General features: G+C 43.8%; 1 protein-coding gene across 4 annotated transcripts in view; it reads right to left on the reverse strand.

Moving 5' to 3' along the window:
• The window catches only part of Ubr2 (ubiquitin protein ligase E3 component n-recognin 2), an 82,596-nt gene that overhangs the window by 52,987 nt on the left and 17,508 nt on the right, over window positions 1-12,101 (reverse strand). For all 4 annotated transcript variants that reach the window (XR_001782069.2, XM_030249735.1, NM_001177374.1 and 1 more), the window contains exons 3-10: window positions 11,714-11,792; window positions 9,715-9,828; window positions 7,376-7,506; window positions 5,368-5,506; window positions 4,712-4,774; window positions 1,944-2,064; window positions 989-1,096; window positions 77-165 (exon numbers count right to left, since the gene is read on the reverse strand). Coding sequence is in view for 2 of the 4 variants with exons in the window: in NM_001177374.1 (NP_001170845.1) it covers window positions 77-165; window positions 989-1,096; window positions 1,944-2,064; window positions 4,712-4,774; window positions 5,368-5,506; window positions 7,376-7,506; window positions 9,715-9,828; window positions 11,714-11,792 (844 nt within the window). In the remaining 2 variants the exon portion in view is untranslated. The remainder of the gene's footprint in view (window positions 1-76; window positions 166-988; window positions 1,097-1,943; window positions 2,065-4,711; window positions 4,775-5,367; window positions 5,507-7,375; window positions 7,507-9,714; window positions 9,829-11,713; window positions 11,793-12,101) is intronic.

Genomic DNA, 12,101 nt, shown 5'->3' on the forward strand with positions numbered 1-12,101 from the left:
GGAGTTCATATACTATAGTCACTCCCTATGTAACCAATTTGTTTATCATCAAAACTGAGGGAAAAGCCCTACTTACTTTAGCAAATCGAAGCGCGAACAGCTTCTTATACTTGAGGTCCATGAGCAGGCTGCTCATGAACAACTGGTGATACACACTCCTAGCCCCTGCGGGGAAGAGCAGCACAGCTCGTGAGACAGGCCACGGGCCCAGAGTCATAGCATTGTGTGTCTCAGATCACAGAGCAAACTCTCTCCACTTTGTCCACAAGATAACGTTTGTAATTAATCCCCCTCTTAAAAAAAAAAAAAAAAGATTTGCTTTTAATTATCTACGTCTGTCTATGTATGCAGGTGTGTCCAGGAGATGATGGAGATCATGGAACTGGCCTCGGCAGGCAGTGTGAGCCACCTGATGTGTATGTTGGGAACAGAACTTGGGTTCTCTGCTAGAGCCGTGTGCTCTCAACCTCGGAGCCATCTCTCCCACCCTGCAACATTTTTTACAAATAAAATGCATGCAGAGTTAATTCTCCTCTCCTTTGTTCTGAAGGAGAAACTTTTGTAGGGGAGGTCTATGATCTAGAGTAAATAACCTTTATGCTTTATCACAAAATCATATTTAGAGTTAGGGAAGGCTGCACATGCCTGTATTCCCAGCACTCCAGAGATGAAGGCAGGGGGAGGACTGAGAGTTCTACAGCAGCTAGGCTCTCGGCCTGTAAAGGCTGCTCGCTCTAGGTCGTACATCTCTAGGTTGTATGTAAAGGTTGTTTGCTCTAGGTGGTACACCCTCCCTACAAATGTTTTCCCAAAAGGAAGGTTAGAGTGCTAATGTCTGTGTGTGTTTGCTAAAGGCTGAGTGTATTTGCTATGACTGAATCTAGCTTTGCAATTGTAATTTTGAAAAGCATAAACGTATTTATTAACAATATTTTCAAGTTAAAAGAAACATTGATCCCTCAGCCCTTAGAAGCAATAAACAAGTTACCTTTCCATAATTTGGAATCATTAAGCATCAGTCTGTCGACCAGAGAAGAGTTTTCGCCATCTGGACCTTCTTGTAATCCAACTTGACACAAAATCCTGCGAAGGCCATCTTTGAACAGAAGGAAGAACAGTCATGAAACAGAAACCAAAAGATTCAAATGCTAATGGCAGATGACTTTAAGGGGCTCCTGTCGGAGCTCCACATGACATCGTGGTGGTTAAACTGAGAAAGGAGCACACTAGCTATTTTATTTTTATAAAAATGGAGAAAAAAATGAGAAATCTCAAATTACAAACATCTCTTATTTTAGGAAGTCAGAGTTAATGTCTGTCAGAATGGCAATGGTCTTCTCTGTTTTAATGAACTTAGTTAAAGAAAAGGAATCCCTAATGCTGAGAGAACACTGTTCTCTAGGCATTGCTGACGGAAGCAGCTGTAGTAAAATTAGCCACGAACACCATCATGTTTAAGGAAGCCAAGACACAACACCGCTACCGAGGAACCCATAACCCCTGTGCTATAATGTGCATCAATGGGGATTAGTAGTACAGTATTTCCCATCAAACTGAAAGCCACTACATTATAGTAACATTATAATGTCTTGCCTACCTATCCCTAATCCACCCAACTTGCATTTTTGACTTTGGGTATGAGGTTCATAATTTTACTATATTACAACTGTCTCTTTGTCAGTCGAGAAAAGATAAATCTAAACCCAAGACAACACAAACTGTATGTTCCAAGTACACATTTTCAGAGATGCAAAGTATTGGTTTTGTACAAAAGCTGTAGGAGGCCAAACATTTAAATGAATTTTATTTAAATTGTATCATCACTGGGTTCTAATTATGGCAGCATTTTGCAGCTTGGCTTAGAAATGCTCGACAGGATATGTCACTGAGAATAGTTCTTTTTGTCAAGGTATTTAGATATGGCCTCAACATATTAAACCTACCTGAGTATCCAATAACACTTCCCAGCCACGACAGAGCTTTCAAACCAAAATTCTGATGAGCAGCCACGGAGGAGTGCATAACTTGAACTTTGAGCGGCTTGGTCTGTCTGCTGGTGTTCCTCTGAAAGGCAACAGGGGGAGAGGAGACTGACTTAAAACAGCTGCTTAAGAGGCAGAAAGACTCAGCATTCTTAGTACAACCACAAAGCACTTTTTTTTTTTTTTTTAATTTACTGATTCAGGTTATGATCTAGACAAATCTAAAGATTCAGAGACAACAGTGAGAGACCCCATCTTGTGAGTCACCATTGCCTTTGGTCATGTATTTGAAAACCCAGAGTACTTCTGCCTCTTGCTGGGATTAAAGGTAGGTGCCACTGCACCCAGCTAGAGAATTCGGTCTTTTAAGGTTTTACTTTGTAATTCATGTGTATGGGTGTCTGCATACCACATGTACCCAGGGCCGGTGGAGGGCAGAAGAGAGCATCAGAGGCCCTGGACTAACTGGTGTTACAGACGGTTGTTAGCTGTCCTGTGAGTCCTGGGATTTGCATCTGGATCTTCTACAAGAACAGCCAGTGTTCTCAAGCCCTGAGCCATCTTATCGATTTAGCTCCAAGAATGCTTCATTTTGAAAGCTAAGACCTTAGGACCACGGATGATGGGCTTGCCCCTCCCTTAGCCACCACCATTCTACTCCTCTGTCCCTCATTCAAGAACTCATCCACTGCTTGCTCATTTCACTGTACACCAGTCAAGAGCTGTACACAGGGTAGCATTTGCACAATGGCCTTCACTTTTAAATGTAGAGTAACAGCCCATGTAAAGTATGCTACATTTTGTCTGTTCACCTGTCAACAGGCACTGGGTTCTGTAAATTTCTCTTTTACCTGAATACCTAGAAGCAAAACTACTGGCTCATATGGTAATTCTATTTTTAATTTCTAGAGAAATTGTCACATAGCTTTCTGCAGTGGCTCCTGTCCCTATATGTGCCCATCCGCACCCCAAAAAGGTTTCAATTTCCCTATCCCCCTGTTGACTCTATTTTTCTGGATAGAAGTTATTCCAGAAAGTGAGGCAGCTGATTTCCTCAGTTAGCATGTGTTCCATGGCTCCACGCTCTTATTGGCTATGTATCTCTGTTAGAGAAATGTCTACTGGGTCCAGCAGCACTTTGTGAACATACAACTTTCCTTCCTTTTATGCCTTGTCTGGGTTCTCTCTTTACCCCACCCCCATAACCTACTTTTAACATGTATGGCTTTCTGTGTATGCACACATCACATATATCTGTGTTAGAAATGGATTTTCCAAATCTGCCATCTGTCTTTTGACTTTAGGTATGAATATTTTGTTAGGTAGAAATGTGATGTTGCTAAAAATGTATTTCCCTTCTTTTCTGACTCCTGGAGGTCTGGTCTTAGCAAAGATATGTCTCTCCTGGAGTCACCTGGATTTTTCACAAGACTAAGTATATTTGGACTCTTCTGTATCAACCAATATACCTGGCCACTCTTATGCAAACACCACCAGAGATCACAAACACTAATGTCAAGGATCTGCAGGCATGCAAGGAGAAATGAGGAGCAACTGTTAGCATGCATTTACATATAGGTCAAAAATCAAGGACATAGCAACTTCTCTAGAGTTTTTGTTTGAAATATGGGAACTTCATGAATCTGCACTGGCTGCGCTAATCTGCTCTGCACTGGGCCTACATGCAGCAAGCACCGACTGCTACCAGAGAATACTATCTCAAGAAAACAAACAAAAACAGAAATCCTAAAGCAAGCAGGAGGAGAGTAAGACAGAAGTCTCTCCATAGGTGCTCACCACCTTACTTCTTACTACATACTGAAGACACGGGACAACACATAAAACTCTTTTTAGAACAGAACAGTTGCATAAATGCAGTTACATGAAATAAATTATAATAAACCTAAGCTAATCCCAGCACTCGGAAGAGGCAGGTAGACCTCTGACTTCAAAGCCAACCTGTTCTACTGAACGAGTTCCAGGACAGCCAGGGCTACACAGAGGGACCCTGTCTTGACCCCCCACACCCAAATACATAATAAACCTAAATGTGGGGAAGATTTTCTTTTAAAAAACATAATACTAAATGCTACTAGATACTGAATATACTTTGTCATAGTATGGCAAAAGTGTTTTTCTTGAATTTCAATATTGTTCATAAAGGCAAGATTAGTTCCTAAAAGTCAGCGTAGAACCCTCACAACTAAAGCAACCTGCGGTTGAGAGCGCTTGCTGCTCTTGCAGAGGCCCAAGCATGGTGCCAAGCACCTATGTGACAGGTCACAGTAGCCCAGGATTCCAGCTCCAGAGCATCTACTGTTGTCTTTTGATCTCCTCAGGTATGACACAGATACAAACATGGAGGCAACACACACACACACACACACACACACACACACACACACACACACACAAACTAAAAATAATTAACAACAAAGCAAAAAATCAGGACCATGGAGGTAGCTTGGGGGTCAAGTGCAAAGAGTCTTGTAAGATTTCTCTGAGGAGACGGGAAGACAGAAGACATAGGTCTTTGCTAAGTATCCACTGTCCCATTAGCAATCTTACAGAGCTTTGAAAGATCTAGAGTAACTGATGTCAAGAAACATGAGCTGGAAATACAGCTCACGTGATACTGGACGCATGAAGGCAAATGTCTTAATAAATGCTGAACATAGAGTTAGTCTTAAGGTAATAAAAACCAACTGACCTGTTTCTAAATCACTTACCACAATGACTGTCTTTGCTTGATCACAGTACTGGAAATCTCCATATCGGACAGACCTACGGCCCTGGAAAGACATTAAAAACTAGCTGTAAGAGCATTGTACTTAGTGTGACTGGCTTGCAGACCAGGAAACATGCTTGACCACAGAGCAGACTGAGTCAGTCCCTAATATTTTAACATCCGTCCTAGTCACTAATGAGAAACTAAAATTGCGCTTTAATGCTCTCTTTAATGCTTAAACTACCAGTGTGTGTGTATGTGTGTGTGTTTTACTCTCACGACAGGTCATTTATTCTCGATTTCTGTAATGGCCATTCTCATAGCCCAGCATTTTAAATCACTGAACAGAATTAGGACAATTGCATATTCTTTTTAATGTTCTACCTGGTAACTTCTTAGTTCTAGCAATAAATACTTGGGCCAATATTCAAATGAAATAAAAAAAAATTAGCCTAGATACTTTTAACTACTTTTTCTAGGCCAGCTTATCTGTACGAAGTTCAATTTCTTCAATCCCAGACTTTGGGAGGTAGAAACATGCAAATCTCTGTAAGTTCAAGGCCAGTATGGTCAGCACAGCAAGTTCTGGCCAGCCCGGACTATGCAGTGAGACCCCCATATCAAAAAATGTTGTATTTCTTAAGACATATGACTTACATCTCGATCAACTGTAGTTGCAAAGCCAATGGCTTCCTTCTGTGTACAGTTCACAGCTTTCTGAAGGGTATAAATGACTTGCTCATAGGTGTGAACCTCATCATTAAACAGCATGCAGTAGTAGGTGTCACTCTTCTCTCTGGGGAGAAAACATCAATGCCATCAATGCTGTGGAAAGAGTGGGCGTGTCATCTGGGCAGGCAGCTGTGGGCAGAGAGTAGCTCACAGAGGAGGAGCTGGAGGGAGAGAGACCAGCTTAAGTGCGGGCCAGAGGGCTCGGCTGATGCAGGCTGTTAGCTAGACGGTAACGGACGGCAAATATTACCAAAGAAGCCCATCAGAGTGCTCTGTATTGGTAGCCCTGGGCAATTAAATGAAAATAAAGTCAAACCAAACCAAACCAAACCAAACCAAAGGCCGGGCCGTGATGGCACATGCCTTTAATCCCAGCACTTAGGAAGCAGAGACAGGCAGATCTGTGAGTTCAAGGCTAGTATGGTCTATAGAGGGAGTTCTGGGACAGCTAGGGCTACAAAGAGAGCCCCTCCCCCCCCAAACACACACACACACAGGAAAGGGAGGGAAAGATCGAGGGATGAAGGGAGAGAGGGAGGGAGGGAAGAAGGAAGGGAGGGAGGGAGGGAGGGATGAAGGGAAAGAGGGAGAGAGGGAGAGAGGGACAAAAGGGAGAAAGCCATCTGTTTCTCAGGCGTTCAACTCGGATCTCTGAGCTGAACAGACAGATTCAATTTCATGAATACAATAAGTGTCAACACTTCCAAAATAGTGCACAACAACTTGTCCTATTAAACACATTTTACCCTGCTGGCTGGTGGTGGCACGCGCCTCAGATCCCAGGATTCAGGAGGCAGAGGCAGGTGGGCCAGGCTGGTCTATAGCGTGAGTTCTAGGATAGTCAGACTTACACAGAGAAAGTCTGTTACAAACAAAAACAAACAGCAAAAAAGAAAGAAAAAAAGCCATTCAACACTTTACCCACAATCCCAATTATCTAGAACACACTGAAAAAACAGAGCAGTCAACCTCTGGTGACTGACATCTAATAAATCTAGTGACCTCCTAGTGTCCAATATCCATCCTCTCCAGCCCACAATCACCCTCAGCTATGAACTGAACAAGCAGGGGGTGGCTTTTCAGAAAAGAAAAGGCTGTGTGAGGCGAGCATGTAGCCAGGGCAAGCAGCCAGTCCTTTAACACAGCTGTGGCTGAATTCAACTGTCTGATCACAAGATTATGACCTCAATCGTCTAAATAAAAATGGCGGATGTACAGGAAAATAGCACAGTGTTGAATAAAATTTAAAATTAGAAGCAAAATGTCTAAACTTGCATTTAAGCCTTTCATAAACCCCCTAAGTTCACTAACATAGAAAAGAGTTCATGCCCTAACCCCTTCCAGTTTTATTACTGGGCACTGTGGAGCACCTTTAGCCCCAGCACTTGGGAGGTGGAGGCGAGCGCACCTCTCCAGTCTGAGCCAGCCCGGTTACAAAGGATGCAGGTGAGGGTGCATGTGAATTCTTCCTAGGGACCAAATCCAAGCTGTCAGGTTTGCTGGCAAGGACTTTACCTGCTGAGCCATCTTGCTAGTCCTACATAGTTTAACACTGCTACAAACCAATCAACTTAGGAAAACCTTCACCAATTAATCATACAAACCGCAAAACTGTAATACCAAACTTAAGATTCTGCTAAAAATCTAACCAATTTTTTTTTTTAAAGTCCTAGGACAGTAAGGAGGTAAGCACAGTTGCCATCGTCTGACAACCCAAGTTCAATCCCCAGGACCTACTTGTAGCTAGAACTGCCTCCTGTAGGCTTCCCTCTGACCTCCTCATATGCCAGTGTCAATTCTCCCTCCTTCCCATATGCAAAGAAATGAATGAAAAAATGTAATAAATTTAAAATGAAAGACCACGTCTTTTCCTTGCTGTGTGAAAGATGTTAAAGTTTAGCAGCCCCACATCTAAGGAATGGGCAGTACTTACGCCACTTCTAAGTCTTCAGGCAATTCACTTTCTTTTTCCCAGGTCAGTATATCTACTGCATATCGAAACATAATAGCAAAAATGTTGTAAGTTCTGGCGATCACATCTTCTGATAGATGCACAAGAGGATCCTGAGGGAGAGCAGAAGGCACAACCTATTAGTGCACACTGCCCTCTTCTGCCTTCCGGCTTCAACTCCCAAACACAAGAAGGCTGACAGGGTTGTTTCTTAATGAACTTAATCCTGTATGTGTAACAATAGACAAAATTAAACTTCCTAAAATGTTTTCTTTCAGTGATCTCAATTTTAAATCAGCTGAGTCATTCTACCCAGACACTCAAACGCCCAGTAAGTATAACTAAACATTCTGGAGCGGCACCCAGGAGTCTCTAACTACTAACATCAAACCACCTTTCGAGCTTGGCGTGGGAAGCTCAGAGTGGCAGAATTGAGAAAAGGTCTGCAGTTGAGCCTAAGCATCCGAGTTCAATCCCTGAGGCCTACACGATGGACAAAGAGAACCAACTCCTGCAAGGCGCTCTGACTTTCACACATGACCGCCTGGTATGCATGTGTGCAGATGCACATACACACACGCAAACAAAAAACAAAACATAACATAACCCTATAAAAGAAGGAAAGGCGATCAGCTATCAAATTTACACTGGAGAACATAAATCAGAATAAACAGATTAAGTATATATGCTAACTGGGGAAAAGTCTAAGATATACAGTCCGAACTTTTCTTTTCTTTTTTCTTTTTTTCCTGTTTTTTGTTTTTTTGAGACAGGGTTTCTCTGTGTAGCCTTGGCTGTCCTGGAACTCACTCTGTAGACCAGGCTGGCCTCGAACTTAGAAATCCGCCTGCCTCTGCCTCCCAAGTGCTGGGATTAAAGTGTGTGCCACCACTGCCCGCTCAGTCCGAACGTTTCATAAACAAACAAATATGTGCCATTATTTGGAAGCTGGTGGGTCAGAGACAGTCTGGTGATATATGTATGTATGTATATATGTACATGTGTGTGTGTGTGTGTGTATATATACATACATACTACATACATATGCCACACACACACACATACATCTTTAAAACAATGAAGTATGACTATTAAAAAATATTTATGAATAATAAAAGTTTAGATTTCACATCACTTTTGCATGACAAAACACTATTCTGTTCTTTTTACCCATATTATTTGACTTTTATTCTTTTGTATGCATATGTGTGTGTGGCATATGTATGTAGGTGGGTATGCATGCACATGTGAACATGTGTACAGAGGCCAGAGCTGATGTCAGGTGTCTTTTTCTGTCACTTTCTACCTTTTGTGAGGCAGAGTCTCTTGCTGAAGCTGAAGGCTAGTCTAGCTAGCCTTGGACATGAGTGAAGCAGAATCTTCCCCTAATTAATTGATTGGTAATAAAGACGACAAGAAGCCAAGCGCTGAGGGGGGAGGAGGCGGGCCTTCTGGGTCCTAGAGAGGAAGACGGACACAGGAGGAAGGAACGGTCTTTTTGAACGGTGAGGCCGGAGTGAAAGGAGGTGACACGTAGACAGGGAGCTGCTGGATCTGGTGGCGCCACCAGAAGATGTCTAACAAAGAAAAATGGACGAGTTTAGGACAATAGATTCCATGCCCAGCATTGTGTTATCTGTTGATTCTAAACTGAGATTGTCTGGTGTTTTCCATTTGCGGCAACTCAGGTGGGCCGGAGGGAAAGAACATAGCTGGGGCGGAATTCAGCCAGGCTCTGGGACGGGAAGATTGGTCAAGGCCTGAGCTCCAGGGGAGAGGTAACTGCAGCAGAGCGTGGGCTGGTGAGAGTGTGCCCCAGCTAGCCACGGAAATGTGGGAATGCGGGGCAGTTTGGCAGCAGCTGGCCGCGGGGTTGAAAGAGCTCTCGGAGCTCGAGAGGCAGAGCTGGTGTTTGTGTGAGAGGCGTTGGCTAGGGGGAAACACATGGTCTCGGTCTCTGGATATGTACTGGGCAGGGAATAGGCCAAGACCATCAGAGCCTAGCTGGCAATAGCGTGGATTGTTTGGTTGTTGTTGTTGTTTTTTTTTAAATAATTACACGCTACACATGAGGATCTAAGTTAGCCCTAGCACCTGAGATAAAAGCTGGGCCTGGAACAGTAGGCAGGGTTCTCTATGGAACAGAATCCCTCATGGGGAGGAGACAGGATTCCCTGGGGCTCAACAATCAGCTGTTCATCAGACCCTGTCTCAGAAAGTAAGGTGGAAGCAACAGAAGAAGACAGCCAGCATTAGCTTCCGGCCCTCAGGCATGCGCACGCATGTGCACACACTTAACAACAACTCTGGGGCATCTTTACCTCCTCCTCCACAACTTCAGAGCTGCTGAGCTTGTGCTTCTGGCAGTAAGGTCCCTCTTTCCACGCCTCAGTGTCACCACAGTCACAGAAGCCCCCTCCTCCCGATGTGGTCATCTTGAAGAAAAAATAAGATGGTACCTGGTAAGCGCTCACTGGATTATCCATGATAAATAAGAATGCCAAGTGCTAAGGACAGAAAACTGCTTAAGTGTTTCTCTGCTTTGGAGGGCAAAAGTATCAAATAAAAGGGGGCTTATCAGTATTTTCTAGTCAGTAAGTGATTTCAAATGAAAAAGAGCTATTCTGCCAGAGTGGGGAAAAGTCCAGCTATCTCAGAGACTATGCCTTTCTTAATGAGATTGCAGAGGTTCCCTGGGACTTCCCTTGGGAGCACTGTTGTCTATGCTAATGATACCATAGCACAGCAGGTTAAGGGAACAGGTTTTTTCCCCCCTCTTTAGCAGCTCCTAAAAATCTGTTCTTTAAAAGAGTTGATAAAAAGCACTCACTGTTGAAACTTTGTTAGCACCTGGAGACTTCATTACTTAGTCACACTTTCTTAAGCTGAGTAACTAGTTACTAAGGCTGGCAAGACAGACCTACAGGCTAGTCGGTGGCACATCAGAAATTCTGCTTTTAAAAAAGTGCCACCAAACCCAACATCACCAACAAAATCAAAAAAAGCGTTAGGGATGGGTAAAATCAAGTGTACCAAATTTCAGAATAAATTCTATTCTATTCTGCCCAAGTAAGCATTTGTGTGCTCTGTATTACAGCACCATCAACGCCAGACTGCACATCCCACTTATTCTCAGGAGATGCAGATGTGGGCCAAGACACACGGGTAGGCAGCCCTGCTCTGGCTGTTACACATGCTCTGTACGAAACACCAGCCCGAGATTCTGAAGGGACCTGGAGTGCCTCTCCCTGGTCCCTGGTCTATGAGAATAAGACAACTGATTTTATATATGGCCCCTTTTCTTTTCCTATTATCATTGACACCGGGCTAGAGTGAACAAAAATAAACTGGTGGAAAGGCCCTGACCCAGTAGCTCCCTAATTAAGAACAGGACTAGGGCTCCTCCCACCATTTTATCTTCCCCTGAGAGCAGGGGTTCCTTTTAACAACTGTCCCTTACTGTCTGAGTCCAGATGCACCAGCTCCCATTCCTAGTAGAGGAAGAAGGGCAGGGCAGGGTCATCTGCCCATAATAAAACTATCCAGAGTCTTAGGTGCTGGAGGTGGCCCTGAATGATCCATCACCACAGGCCTCTATTTATCATTTAAAATATCAGATCAAACTGGTTGACGCTGATGTGGAAGCCTGATTTCTGGGTTATCTTTCTTAACTCTTCGAGTTCCAAGCAGCATAGGCTCGTCCCACCTTTTTTTTCGAGACAGGATTTCTCTGTATAGCCTTGGCTGTCCTGGAATTCACTCTGTAGACCAGGCTGGCCTCGAACTCAGAAATCTGACTGCCTCTGCCTCCTGAGTGCTGGGATTAAAGGCGTGCATCATCACGCTTGGCTATCGTCCCACCTTTCTATGCTGACCTCTGCTCCCGTTCGGGAGAGAACCCAGGGCTTTGCCCAGCTCATGCACATCTACTACCCAGCTACACTTCCTAAAAACAAAACTAAAATCCCACAATGGGAAAACTATCTTCTCCCCTTTACTTTTATATATTTAGGCTTTAAAATGAGGTCTGGTTTGGAGGTTCTAGCAAGGGGGTCAGCTCCTGGCATACCCTGAAGACTGGTTGTACATTTGGGGAGGTCTCTGTTCTCAACCGAGCGTGTAGCTTGAGGAGGGAACCCAAACAGAACCGTGAGGGAGAAGGGGAAAGCCACCTGGCCACAGATCAGCTAAACCAAGCTGGGATCAACGGGGTGACAGACATTGCAGCCAGCTTGCCCTCACATCCATTAAAGCTTAAAATGAGACAGAATTAGTATAAAAGTCAATACTGCGTGTGGTTGCCATTTGAACGTTACTGACCCTATATCGATGGTCTCTATGGATACTTCCCAGGAAGCACTCCATGCATAAAACACAGGTGGGGTCAACTGCACAGTCTCTGTGAAGTTAAGAAGAGAAAAAAGAGAGAATGAATAAATCAGAGAGTCAAAAATTAATACATTCTCTTGCAACCTCAGAATCTGCTGGGGGTTGGCCTGGTGCTGCTATGTATGTGACTGCTAAACACTGGCTCCCAGGATCTGGTTGTAGTCCAGACAAGCACATTCTCATGGACACCAAGTGATGTGTAAGGTTTGCTTGCCAATCTTCTCTGACTGGTTAAATAAAAGTGCCTACACCAATTACTGGGGAGAATAGAGGGAGGCGGGGCTTTGGTTAACAGGCTGAGGGCTGCAGGTAGGGACCA

The sequence above is a fragment of the Mus musculus genome, chromosome 17, assembly GCF_000001635.26.
Source record: "Mus musculus strain C57BL/6J chromosome 17, GRCm38.p6 C57BL/6J".
Classification (NCBI taxonomy): Eukaryota; Metazoa; Chordata; class Mammalia; order Rodentia; family Muridae; genus Mus; species Mus musculus.